This window comes from Notolepis coatsorum (assembly GCF_963971535.1).
Source record: "Notolepis coatsorum genome assembly, chromosome: 13".
NCBI lineage: Eukaryota > Metazoa > Chordata > Actinopteri > Aulopiformes > Paralepididae > Notolepis > Notolepis coatsorum.
In genome coordinates, this window is record NC_140177.1 from 125,382,083 (window position 1) to 125,396,858 (window position 14,776).

At 43.8% G+C, this 14,776-nt stretch overlaps 1 protein-coding gene across 1 annotated transcript in view; it reads right to left on the reverse strand.

The window, feature by feature from the left end:
• pip4p1a (phosphatidylinositol-4,5-bisphosphate 4-phosphatase 1a) overlaps window positions 1–14,776 on the reverse strand; it is a 112,635-nt gene that overhangs the window by 82,866 nt on the left and 14,993 nt on the right. The window contains exon 3 of the mRNA XM_084326900.1: window positions 5,568–5,674. Within this exon, the coding sequence (XP_084183026.1) occupies window positions 5,568–5,674 (107 nt within the window). The remainder of the gene's footprint in view (window positions 1–5,567; window positions 5,675–14,776) is intronic.

Below are 14,776 nucleotides of genomic sequence, written 5' to 3' on the forward strand. Positions count from 1 at the left end.
AATAACACTCTCTCTCTACTGCCTTCTACCAAAAAGCATAGCTTTCTGTCCACCTTTAGTTCAGCTTGTGGCTCAATCAGCAAATGGAGACACTACTATAATACTACTACTATAAAAAGGGCATGACCTCACAATTCGGGTGCCAACATTTAATTTGGGTCGGAAACTCGTCTATCCGCATTAGTACGGTGATGAATGCAGCATTAGTACTGTGATGAATGCAGCATTAGTACTGTGATGAATGCAGCATTAGTACTGTGATGAATGCAGCATTAGTACTGTGATGAATGCAGCATTAGTACTGTCTGATGAATGCAGCATTAGTAGTGATGAATGCAGCATTAGTACTGTGATGAATGCAGCATTAGTACTGTGATGAATGCAGCATTAGTACTGTCTGATGAATGCAGCATTAGTACTGTCTGATGAATGCAGCATTAGTACTGTGATGAATGCAGCATTAGTACTGTCTGATGAATGCAGCATTAGTAGTGATGAATGCAGCATTAGTACGGTCTGATGAATGCAGCATTAGTACTAGGGCTGCACGATTTTGGGAAATAATCTAATTGCGATTTTTCTGACAGATATTGCGATTAAATTTGAGATTATAATGTTTTTTTTAAGCAGCCCCACAGAGGTTTATTGTAAAATGCGGCTTGCATCTGGCCTACGCGGTGGGTCTGTTCGGGACACCGAGCCTGAACATTTAAGTTTTTACCTGGGAATCGATACTGGTACCCAACGGTACCTTTTTTTCTGTACTTTACTCTCCCTCTCTGAAGTCTAAACTTCACAACACACAATCTAAAACCCCTTACCTCCCTCTCCCAAACCATTCCTACAACAATAACAACAACTTGCAAAGGAGATCTTGTATCTCAATGGGACTTCCTATTTAAAAAGAAAAAATAAATTGCGATTTCTCTTTCTTTTTTTGTGATTTGCTAATTGCATCATTTCAAATCGCGATTTCAATTTAAAATCGATTCGTTCAGCCCTAATTAGTACCATCTGATGAATGCAGCATTAGTACCGTCTTTACTGTGATGAATGCAGCATTAGTACTGTGACTGTCTGATGAATGCAGCATTAGTACTGTCTGATGAATGCAGCATTAGTACTGTCTGATGAATGCAGCATTAGTACGGTGATGAATGCTGCTTTAGTACTGTGATGAATGCTGCTTTAGTACTGTGATGAATGCAGCAATAGTACTGTGATGAATGCAGCATTAGTACTGTCTGATGAATGCAGCATTAGTACTGTCTGATGAATGCAGCAGTACTGTGATGAATGCAGCATTAGTACTGTCTGATGAATGCAGCATTAGTACTGTCTGATGAATGCAGCAGTACTGTGATGAATGCAGCATTAGTACTGTCTGATGAATGCAGCATTAGTACTGTCTGATGAATGCAGCATTAGTACTGTGATGAATGTAGCATTAGCACTGCCTGTCTGGTGAATGCAGCATTAGTACTGTGATGAATGCAGCATTAGTACTGTCTGGTGAATGCAGCATTAGTACTGTGATGAATGCAGCATTAGTACTGTGATGAATGTAGCATTATCACTGCCTCTGTGGTGAATGCAGCATTAGTACTGTGGTGAATGTAGCATTAGCACTGCCTGTCTGGTGAATGCAGCATTAGTACTGTGATGAATGCAGCATTAGTACTGTGATGAATGCAGCATTAGTACTGCCCGTGATGACTGTGAGAGGAATACTAACAACCCCAGAATGTTTTTCTCCCCTACAGTCCTCAGTACTAATAGCCTCTACCAGACCCTTCTTCTCCACTGGTAAACTGCTAAACGGGCTATGAGGAAACAACGTCTCAACGATGCGATTTGCAGGGGCGTGCACAGATAGGGCAGAAGGGGGGGGGGGGGGGGGGGGGGGGGGCTTGAGCCACTGCCCCCCAAATGGTCTGCGCACGCCCCTGGTGATTTGAACGAGGCGGATAACATCGAGAGTAACGACTCAATGATGATTACGTCACACGAGGTAGCAAGCTGTAAACGAGCCGTCTGATAAAGCAAGCGGACTCTAGATCATGTTACCGCTGAACAGCTTCAATGTGCCAGTCCGAGGATAGCACTTCTCCGCTATTTTACTGGCTTTATGATTCATGGATCGTTACTAGACTCAATATTGTCTGTTCTATGAGTGCCAGTTAGGACAAAGGACAAAGCTAGTAAAGTTGGCACCCTAGATAAGTACAGGCCCATAGCTCTAGCCAGCATACCGTCAAAAGTATAGATATATCTATATGGATGAAGTGTCTAAAAAGTCCTGATTTCAAATGGTCTGATAATAATCTTTTTGTGGGGCGACAGTGGCTCAGGAGGTAGAGCAGTCATCTGGTAATCCGGACGTTCCCGGTTATATTCCCGCTCCTCCCGGGCAGTGTCGAAGTGTCCTTGAGCAAGACACTTAACCCCAACCGCTCCTGATGAGCAGGTTGGCACCTTGCATGGTTGCCTCCGCCGTCTGTGTGTGAATATGTGACGTGGACATTTTATTACAGAACAAATGATGATAATATGTATAGGCAATGCAGCATGACGTATACACAAGCAGACGGTCTCTCACGTATGTTTAGTCTGTGTACAGATGTCCCTGTTCAGAGCATATTGTACACCACTCTATACTACACACACGTCAAGTCAAGTACTAGTACCTACATTTGGGTACTTGCCAATAACAAGTACCGATATGAGTACTTAATACCACCATAGATACCAGTCATCGTTAGATGACTTTGAAAACATGTTATTATCATCGGATATTCTTCACTATCCGATTGTAGCAATTAAATATATAACATGACACTGTTGCTGACAAATATTATTTACTTTTCTTTTTTCTATTAAATGGTGTCTTTTCTGGAAAGACATGCCAATGAGTAGTAAGGATGAGTATGTATTCAGGAAAGCACAGATAATGAGATTGACACATCTTTTTATTAAAGATATTAATATTTGTATTCAGGAATACAATTATTTTTAGGTTATGAGCTCCATTAACGCAGAGTGTTTAAACCTTCATCTTTTATTGTGTTTGTACGTCATCTATTCTGTGTGTTTTTTTTCTTTTCTTTTTTTTTAATCTGGACGCTAGGTATGTAATAAAGTTTGATTGATGATTGAACGTCACATTGATTAATCTGTCAATTATTTTATCGATTAGTAGATTCATTTACCAGAAAAAACAACAACAATTGACTCAATTTGAGCTACTACTATGGGTAGTTGCCTCTCCGACACCACCTACTGAATACCCAGAGTAGAATCAGTTGTGTAGTGTGGATGTCTACTGTACGGTCCTGTGACCACATCACTCCTGTCCTCAACTCTCTCCAGTGGCTCCCGATTAAGGAACGCATACATTTCAAACTACTCCTCCTCAACTTCAAAGCCCTCCATAGCCTGCCCCCCCCCCCCCCCTACCTGACTGACCTCCATCTCCCTTACCGCCCCACCCGTTCCCTCCGGTCGTCTTCCACTGCTTCCCTCATCATCCAAACTCAAACGTTTTGGTGATCGGGCTTTCTCACGTGCTGCACCCCGACTCTGGAACACCCTCCCTCAGACCATCAGAGACTCTCCCTCACTCTCCACATTTAAATTCCGACTCAAAACTTACCTGTTCTCTCCAAGCATTCAACCTTCCCTACCCATAAGTTACCACCCTCCTCCAACCAATGAAATAAGAGTGAAACACACTTGGCTTTAGGCAGAATCACAAAGGTTTAAGAGAAGAGACACGCTGTGGCGGACAGTGCCGGTTAGCCTTCGGGAGAGGCGTTAGTTGGACAATGCCTAGGCTAACCGGCACTGTCCGCTTCCATTCATTGTGCTAAGCTAGGCTAACATGCAGCCTACTGAACGCACAGAGAGGAAACTGGTATCGATCTTCTTGTCTCTCTCTGGAGAAGACGGTAAGACAATTTCCCATTTAATAAAATGTTGCCGTGTTCTTTTAATGTCTTTGCATCCGACAGGTAAGAGTTGTATAATAAGCTAATAAATGACCCTCATTCACCAAAAGGCTGACAGAATAATTCTAATAGAATAATGCGTGACTTTTGTTGGAATGACGTTACCCATGTGACCCGTCTCCCATCAACACGGTTAAATGATCAGAGAGTCTCTCGCTCTCTCGCTCTCTCTCCAATCCCTAAATATAAACAGGACCTGCCTGATGGAACACAAGAGGCTCTCAGGTCTCTAGAGCCTCCCCCTCTGTGGACTCGTTCAAGGGGCAGCTATAAACCCACCTGTTTAGGTTGGCGTTTGGCCACGTACTGTACTGATTTAGTTTCTTCTGTTTTTTCCATAACTGTTTTTATATTGTATGTTTTTTTATAAATTGACCTGTTCTTTGTTTTTTAAACTGGTGAAGCACTGTTTTTACACTGCATTTACATTGGATGTTTTTTTTATGAATTGCCTTGTTAATTTTCTTAGTTTTTAAACTTGTGAAGCACTCTTTGTACTGGGAAGGGTGCTATACAAATAAAGCCTTACTTACTTCCTTACAAACCGGCACCTGCCCAGACACACCGATCACTAGGGTTGGGAATTAAAGATTTTTCAAAAAAAAAAAAAAAAAAAAAAACTCCTGCGAAATAAGCTGACCTGCACCTCAAAGAATCGGAATCGAGAATAGTTTAAAACAGGAATCGTTCAAATCCAAACGATGCCCAACCCTACCGATCACAGTGGAGAGCGCATGCCAGACACAGCGATCACAGTGGAGAGCGCATGCCAGACGAAACGCGTGGATGATGGGTTTTAATGAGACCCTTTCCCTCCCACAGGTCCTCTCTCACAGCTGTTATCAAACCTATCCTCAGGGGCAACGCGTCGACGTGGGGAAACCTATCCTCAGGGGCAACGCCTCAACGTGGGGAAGCGTCTGCCGTTACCTTGCCATTGCTCCATTTCTCCTACTCCTCCTCCCCATAGTGAAATTTTGAACTGCACAAATTATGTTCAAAGCAAGAAATAATGTACTGCCAGGTAATAATAAAAAAAAAATATTACGATCGAGATGGAAAATATGATTTAAGAAGGAATTATAATTTAAAACAACCCTATGTCCGCACTACTTAAAGGTTTGTGTATTTCACTTTGTGGTGTAATCCTGTGGAATCGCTGCCTTAGATGAAGAAACTAAAATGAGCAAGAACATTGTACAGTTAAAAAATATTGATGAGTACAAAAACGAGCTCTAAAATTTTTATTTTATATATTCTTTTTATTTCTACAAATTTTTTTTTTTTTATTGATGTTTATTTTGTTTGTTATTTTAGGTTTGTAAGAGATTTTATTTGATGTATGATATTGTGAGGAAGGGGCAGGACTAGATAAGCATTTGCTTCCTTCTGCTCCTTCTCAAACTCATTTGTTTATCATTTAATGAAGAATGTAAGATTTACTTTTAAATTTTTTTCTTTAGTTTATCCTTTTTTTATATAGTTGATTGTTCGAGATAAAATAAACAACTCAACTCAACTCCTCCTCCTCCTCCTCCACACACTCACACACAGCCTCACCAGTATGGCCGAGGACAGGCGATCCTCTGGGAGGTGACCTTGCAGATGAGGAGACAGTTGCAGGGGCAGCGCACGTACTTCTTCCCCGCTGGAGCGTTCTTTATGGGCTGCAGGAGGAGACAGAGGAGGCAGGGAGAAAAGAGACGGCTATATTAAGAAGCCCAATGGATAACAAGGCAATTAAACCTCCCCCGGGACGAGTCTTAACACTTTGGATGCCACGCCCGAGATTTCTCGGGTTTACCCCCCGCGGGTTGAATGCCCATCACGAGAATACTCTTGTTTTTATTTTATATTAGCGATCTGAAATCATATTGCATCAAGCGAGCCTACCGTTGGAGATCCAGTCACCCCAGGCGCTCAGATGTGAAAAAAGCGCCCCCTATCGTCTCCCAAATGGTAAATCACCCTTTTGGATTGGACTCAATGAAAGTGAATGGGAGAAAGGATTTCTGACTCCACATTTTACTTCTCACTGATGTAACCGGGGTCTACCAGAGTTCATTCTGGAGCCTTGGTGCCGTGGCGAATATGTGTTTTACTGTATACACGATGGATCAATCAAATGAGCGATTTTTTCGAATGGCGATCGGAAATTGGAATAAACCATTTGGATACCATCTGATCTCAGGTAAGGAATCTATGTTAACAGTCTTAGGATAATCAGACTAGTTTTCACGGATATATAAGCGTTTCCCCTATATGTGATATGGCTGTTTTGACTGTAAAAGCCATCAGGAAATAAGAGCAGCGATTATCAGCGCGCGGCACGAGCGTGCGTGCGCACACATATACTATCGATTATCTAGCGTTTATTTGAAAACTATTCATAGGCCGACAAATGACAACGTTCTAGAATATTCCAGTAAAAGACGATTATCATAGAATGTGTTCCGCGAAAACTAGTGATTTTCAAAATGCTATCAAACTGAAATGAAGCTATAAAAAAACAATCTGCTTTGACAATGTTGACTGGAAAATGAGTCTTTGATAAGCGACGGGCAGATTAGACACATAGCCATAATTTAAAACATAGATTAGGCGATATTAACGTTAACATTGGAGTGGATTTGGGCATTCAAGGGGGTAAAAAGGAAAACACGGCTGGCTCTCAAAGTGTTAAGAGGTAACACACGGTGAAGATATCAGGACTGTAAGCTATATGGTGAAGATATCAGGACTGGAAGCTATACAGTGAAGATATCAGGACTGGAAGCTATATGGTGAAGATATCAGGACTGGAAGCTATACAGTGAAGATATCAGGAGGAGGAAGCTGTACGGTGAAGATATCAGGAGGAGGAAGCTGTACCAGCGTTTCCGTTAGCCGGTAATTACCGGTATTTGACCGGCAAAATCTGTTGGAATTCCTTCTAAGCACAATTTGATTATTTGAATTGTATTAAAATAGGCTAAAATTAAATAGCCTATGCGATGAACGAAACAATTACATTTGTTTCATCGTTGCTTCTAATAATGACACCGACGTTGTCAGCGAGAGCTTAGTGCAGAGTTTGCGAATGCATGTGAAGCTGCAGAGCCGGAGCAGCAGCAGCACAGTGCAGCACAGTGCAGTACTCCAATTCAGCCATTGGCAATTCACCTGTTGGGTGGGGGGCGCTGCTGTGCGGTCCCCAGATAGAGCCAGAAAAGAGCCAAAAACAGCTGAATCTGCTGCTCTGCATCGACATACTCTCGCAAATAAGTCGTTGGGAGGTGGAGAGAGACAGAGTCGTCACGCAAACCCACAATGTTGCCGTCTCTCTCTGCCAAATTTCTCAGTTCTTCGCTTGATATAATTAATACAAATGTCCAATATAACGGAATTCGTTAGCTCATAAAAATGTGATTATAACAGACTGCCCACAGACACCTATTTGATTTAAAGTCGGCAGCAGCACGGAGTCTCGGGACTTATTTTATTTGGAATATGACTATATATGCAAAAGTAGCCTAGTTTTAAGTAAAAATATTATAAATCTACATGCCTTGATGATGTCATTCTTTTGTTTTGTTGTCATTCTTTTGCCTATCAATTGTTTTTAAGCTCAATAAACTGACCGGAATTTCTCTCATTTGACCGGTAGATTGAAATCTACCGGACACTGAGGCCGGCAACAATTTTTTCTAACGGAAACCCTGAGCTGTACGGTGAAGATATCAGGACTGGAAGCTGTGCGGTGAAGATATCAGGACTGGAAGCTGTGCGGTGAAGATATCAGGACTGGAAGCTGTACGGTGAAGATATCAGGACTGGAAGCTATACAGTGAAGATATCAGGACTGGAAGCTGTACGGTGAAGATATCAGGACTGGAATCTGTACGGTGAAGATATCAAGACTGGAAGCTAGGGCTGGGCGATATAACGATAAATATCGAGATATATTTTAATAATAGATATCGAATAAAAAGAAAATCGAAAAATCGTTTTTTTTTTATTTTTTTTTTGTGACCTGCAACAGGGCAGTTTTAAAGTGGACAGACTTGTCTTTCTTGCCTGCAACTTAAAGTGGAAATGAAGCAGTGCGATAAATACATATTCATAGCATCACATTAGTATTTAGATAAGCCACAGAAGAAGTCACGTTATAAAAATAAGCAGTTTCTAAGAAAAAACGATTTGTTGTGTACATTTCTGAAGCATTTAGCATTATGGGCGCGGCCATTTTGTTGCTGACGTCATGCTGGGGGTTGGGTGTATACACTCTGGTTAGCTGCCTATATTGAATGGGTCAGTCAGCAAATAAAATGTTGCCTACAAAACAACGGGACCGCGGTGGTTCTGTTTGTATTGCTCCTGGCTGTTCAAACTAATTTTACCATGTGAGAGAGAGGAAAGTTGGTTAATTTCCACAAACTACCAGTGAAAAAAACAGTGTTGTTTACATGTTGGCTCGGGCTGGCTGCACTCAGGCGGCGCGACCAGCCTGTTGGACAGGGAAGGAGGATCTGCAGCGAACACTTCATTGCCTCGGATTATGTTGTTGGGGTGGGATGTTTGTCCAGAAGACCACTAATCAGCTGAAGCCGGACGCGGTTCCCTCGGTCTTCGACAGACAGACCGGCGTTAGCTCTCGGGAGCGATCGCTATCTAGTTGGCACCAGCCGGGGCCCGGCGTTAGCTCTCGCTAGCTAGCGTTAGCAACCGGAGCGTCGCGGAGCATTCAGCCTGCTGGCTACACAGCTTGTGTAGCCAGCAGGCTGAATGCTCCGCGACGCTGGTTGAAGTGGGTCTAGGTAGCCAGCAGGCTGAATGCTCCGCGACGCTGGTTGAAGTGGGTCTAGGTAGCCAGCAGGCTGAATGCTCCGCGACGCTCCGGTTGCTAACGCTAGCTAGCGAGAGCTAACGCCGGGCCCCGGCTGGTGCCAACTAGCTAGCGATCGCTCCCGAGAGCTAACGCCGGTCTGTCTGTCGAAGACCGAGGGAACCGCGTCCGGCTTCAGCTGATTAGTGGTCTTCTGGACAAACATCCCACCCCAACAACATAATCCGAGGCAATGAAGTGTTCGCTGCAGATCCTCCTTCCCTGTCCAACAGGCTGGTCGCGCCGCCTGAGTGCAGCCAGCCCGAGCCAACATGTAAACAACACTGTTTTTTTCACTGGTAGTTTGTGGAAATTAACCAACTTTCCTCTCTCTCACATGGTAAAATTAGTTTGAACAGCCAGGAGCAATACAAACAGAACCACCGCGGTCCCGTTGTTTTGTAGGCAACATTTTATTTGCTGACTGACCCATTCAATATAGGCAGCTAACCAGAGTGTATACACCCAACCCCCAGCATGACGTCAGCAACAAAATGGCGGCGCCCATGTTGAAAACAGGGATATTATATTATATTTTTCAGACAAATAAGATAGATTTCACATTTGATTATAGAACCCTGTCTTACACAAGGTACACAACAAACAAACTAGGATCACATTGCTCACTGCTTCATCTCCACTTTAAAGTAATTGCTTTGCTTGTCCAAATGACTAATGACCAAATTGAGATCTATTTTTCTCTTGTCCATTTATTTTGTTTGCTTTCTAATTTAAAATACAGTTTGAAACAGTCTGTACACAGTAGGCTATGTGTGGTAGCAGAACTAGACTCCAGTCACGAGTCACGTGTCCACCAAAAAAGCGCCAAAAGATCGAAAATAAACTAGCAGAGCCAGAACTGTTCAACTCCCCTGGAGCCACAGCCAGCAGAGAAGCCGGTTTACTTTCGCTTTTAAACCAGCTGCAGCCTGAGAACTGGAGTGTGAGGGGATGTAACACTAAAGATGGCGGCAATGACAAATAATTGCTGCAAAATAAACATACATCTGTTTAAAAAAAAATTAAAAAATTTTGTTTTTCTTTATACTTATAACAATTTCGATAATTATCAATATCGAGAAATATGATAACATTATCATATCGTTATCACGATATGATTTTTTTCCATATCGCCCAGCCCTACTGGAAGCTGTACAGTGAAGATATCAGGACTGGAAGCTGTACGGTGAAGATATCAGGACTGGAAGCTGTACGGTGAAGATATCAGGAGGAGGAAGCTATACAGTGAAGTAGGGATGTCCCGATCCGATCACGTGATCGGAATCGGCGTCGATCACGTGCTTTTCAGAGGCTCGGGGATCGGGAAAAAATAATAATAAAAATCGGCAGTCAAAAAAAGAAAAATTTTATTCAACAAACATGACCATGTCCACGTCTTAAACTCATACGGAGGCCTTAGTTTTGGTTTTAAATTACATATAATATATCATCATTAATGTATTTATTGTCACACAGAGCAGAATAATTGTCCACACCAAACACATTCCCCTTTAATTTTCACCGTTGCAACAAACACCCCTTTAATTTAGACGCTACACGCTCGACCACATCACAACAACAACAGTACAACACGTCGCTCCCGAAACACGGTTAATATCCACTGACTTGAGCAGCTAGACTTAATGTCAGAGGTTTGGAACTAAGCATTTTAAAATAGAAAGTCAAGCCAGTTGCAATGTTTGCAAGGACAGGCTGGAGGCGAAGTTTTCAGACTTAACTTTTCACCTGGAGGATAACGTTACGTGACTGAGGATTATCGTCGGCGTTTCAGACCAGAATGGACCATTACGTAAGTCGAACACTGAATGTATACTAATGTGCAAACATATATTGAAACTTTTAATATTTCTCATATAAAGCAGAAGCACATTTCTCAGGGTGAATGTAATAACAAAAGCCTCCGCTCTCGCGCCCCGGACTATTATAGGCAACAGATGGGCTTGTCTCGCTCTGCCAGTTTCTGACAAATGCGTCAAAATTGATTACTAATGTGAAAGATCGGATCGGAAACGATCGGATCGATAGATATTTAAAATCACATGATCGGGATCGGATCGGAAGCAATAAAAGGCGATCGGGACATCCCTACAGTGAAGATATCAGGACTGGAAGCTGTACGGTGAAGATATCAGGACTGGAAGCTGTACGGTGAAGATATCAGGACTGGAAGCTGTACGGTAAAGATATCAGGACTGGAAGCTGTACGGTAAAGATATCAGGAGGAGGAAGCTATACAGTGAAGATATCAGGACTGGAAGCTGTACGGTGAAGATATCAGGACTGGAAGCTGTACGGTAAAGATATCAGGACTGGAAGCTGTCCAGTGAAGATATCAGGACTGGAAGCTGTATGGTGAAGATATCAGGAGGAGGAAGCTGTACGGTGAAGATATCAGGAGGAGGAAGCTGTACGGTGAAGATATCAGGACTGGAAGCTGTACGGTGAAGATATCAGGACTGGAAGCTGTACGGTGAAGATATCAGGACTGGAAGCTGTACGGTGAAGATATCAGGACTGGAAGCTGTACAGTGAAGATATCAGGACTGGAAGCTGTACGGTGAAGATATCAGGACTGGAAGCTGTACGGTGAAGATATCAGGACTGGAAGCTGTACGGTGAGGATATCAGGACTGGAAGCTGTACGGTGAAGATATCAGGACTGGAAGCTGTATGGTGAAGATATCAGGACTGGAAGCTGTACGGTGAAGATATCAGGACTGGAAGCTGTACAGTGAAGATATCAGGACTGGAAGCTGTACGGTGAAGATATCAGGACTGGAATCTGTACGGTGAAGATATCAGGACTGGAAGCTGTACGGTGAAGATATCAGGACTGGAAGCTGTACGGTGAAGATAGGACTGGAAGCTGTACGGTGAAGATATCAGGAGGAGGAAGCTGTACGGTGAAGATATCAGGACTGGAAGCTGTATGGTGAAGATATCAGGACTGGAAGCTGTACAGTGAAGATATCAGAACTGGAAGCTGTACGGTGAAGATATCAGGACTGGAAGCTGTACGGTGAAGATATCAGGACTGGAAGCTGTACGGTGAAGATATCAGGACTGGAAGCTATACGGTGAAGATATCAGGACTGGAAGCGTGTTGCTTAATGACAAGCATAGAGTGCAAGAATGTGACAATTTGACCATGTGACCGCGGCAACGCGGGAGAGCGGCAGTGCGGAAATAGGCTGTCTCTAAGACAAACTCTAACCTTAACCAGCTCCTTAACAGCACCTAAACTTAACCGTTCTAACCTTAACCAACTCCGAAACAATGCCCAACCTTAACCTTAACCATGCCTAACCTTAACCGGCGAAAGAATACACGTTAAAAAAAAATCACGTTAAAAAGAAAAATTCATGGGATTCGAACTTGTCAACAACGAACCGCAGGACCGCTGCTCTGCCAGGTGAGCTGAAGCGCCGAATGAAAATCTTGGCTGATTACTGCGGCGGTTACCTAATTCCGCTCGCGCTCTGCCGCTCCGCTCGCTCTGCTCTGCGGTTGCCGCGCCTGCCGCGGGGCATGGCGCAGCCAATCAGGGAAAACGCGGAAGCAAAAGCAGCACTCTATGCTTGTCATTAAGCAATAGGCGGACTGGAAGCTGTACGGTGAAGATATTAGGACTGGAAGCTGTACGGTGAAGATATCAGGACTGGAAGCTGTACGGTGAAGATATCAGGACTGGAAGCTGTACGGTGAAGATATCAGGACTGGAAGCTGTATGGTGAAGATATCAGGACTGGAAGCTGTACGGTGAAGATATCAGGAGGAGGAAGCTATACAGTGAAGATATCAGGACTGGAAGCTGTACGGTGAAGATATCAGGACTGGAAGCTGTACGGTGAAGATATCAGGACTGGAAGCTGTACGGTGAAGATATCAGGACTGGAAGCTGTACGGTGAAGATATCAGGAGGAGGAAGCTGTACAGTGAAGATATCAGGACTGGAAGCTGTACGGTGAAGATATCAGGACTGGAAGCTGTACGGTGAAGATATCAGGACTGGAAGCTGTACGGTGAAGATATCAGGACTGGAAGCTGTACAGTGAAGATATCAGGAGGAGGAAGCTGTACGGTGAAGATATCAGGACTGGAAGCTGTACAGTGAAGATATCAGGAGGAGGAAGCTGTACGGTGAAGATATCAGGATTGGAAGCTGTACGGTGAAGATATCAGGACTGGAAGCTGTACGGTGAAGATATCAGGAGGAGGAAGCTGTACAGTGAAGATATCAGGACTGGAAGCTGTACAGTGAAGATATCAGGACTGGAAGCTGTACGGTGAGGATATCAGGACTGGAAGCTGTACGGTGAAGATATCAGGACTGGAAGCTGTACAGTGAAGATATCAGGACTGGAAGCTGTACGGTGAAGATATCAGGACTGGAAGCTGTACAGTGAAGATATCAGGACTGGAAGCTGTACGGTGAAGATATCAGGACTGGAAGCTGTACGGTGAAGATATCAGGACTGGAAGCTATACGGTGAAGATATCAGGACTGGAAGCTGTATGGTGAAGATATCAGGACTGGAAGCTGTACGGTGAAGATATCAGGACTGGAAGCTGTACGGTGAAGATATCAGGACTGGAAGCTGTACGGTGAAGATATCAGGACTGGAAGATGTACGATGAAGATATCAGGACTGGAAGCTGTACGGTGAAGATATCAGGACTGGAAGCTGTACGGTAAAGATATCAGGACTGGAAGCTGTACGGTGAAGATATCAGGACTGGAAGCTGTACGGTGAAGATATCAGGACTGGAAGCTGTACGGTGAAGATAGGACTGGAAGCTGTACGGTGAAGATATCAGGACTGGAAGCTGTACAGTGAAGATATCAGGACTGGAAGCTGTACGGTGAAGATATCAGGACTGGAAGCTGTACGGTGAAGATATCAGGACTGGAAGCTGTACGGTGAAGATATCAGGATTGGAAGCTGTACGGTGAAGATATCAGGACTGGAAGCTGTACGGTGAAGATATCAGGACTGGAAGCTGTACGGTGAAGATATCAGGACTGGAAGCTGTACGGTGAAGATATCAGGACTGGAAGCTGTACAGTGAAGATATCAGGACTGGAAGCTGTACAGTGAAGATATCAGGACTGGAAGCTGTACGGTGAAGATATCAGGACTGGAAGCTGTACAGTGAAGATATCAGGACTGGAAGCTGTACAGTGAAGATATCAGGACTGGAAGCTGTACGGTGAAGATATCAGGACTGGAAGCTGTACGGTGAAGATATCAGGACTGGAAGCTGTACGGTGAAGATATCAGGACTGGAAGCTGTACGGTGAAGATATCAGGACTGGAAGCTGTACGGTGAAGATATCAGGACTGGAAGCTGTACAGTGAAGATATCAGGACTGGAAGCTGTACGGTGAAGATATCAGGAGGAGGAAGCTGTACGGTGAAGATATCAGGACTGGAAGCTGTACGGTGAAGATATCAGGACTGGAAGCTGTATGGTGAAGATATCAGGACTGGAAGCTGTACAGTGAAGATATCAGGACTGGAAGCTGTACGGTGAAGATATCAGGACTGGAAGCTGTACGGTGAAGATATCAGGACTGGAAGCTGTACGGTGAAGATATCAGGACTGGAAGCTGTCCAGTGAAGATATCAGGACTGGAAGCTATACGGTGAAGATATCAGGACTGGAAGCTGTACGGTGAAGATATCAGGACTGGAAGCTGTACGGTGAAGATATCAGGACTGGAAGCTGTACGGTGAAGATATCAGGACTGGAAGCTGTACGGTGAAGATATCAGGACTGGAAGCTGTACGGTGAAGATATCAGGACTGGAAGCTGTACAGTGAAGATATCAGGACTGGAAGCTGTACGGTGAAGATATCAGGACTGGAAGCTGTACGGTGAA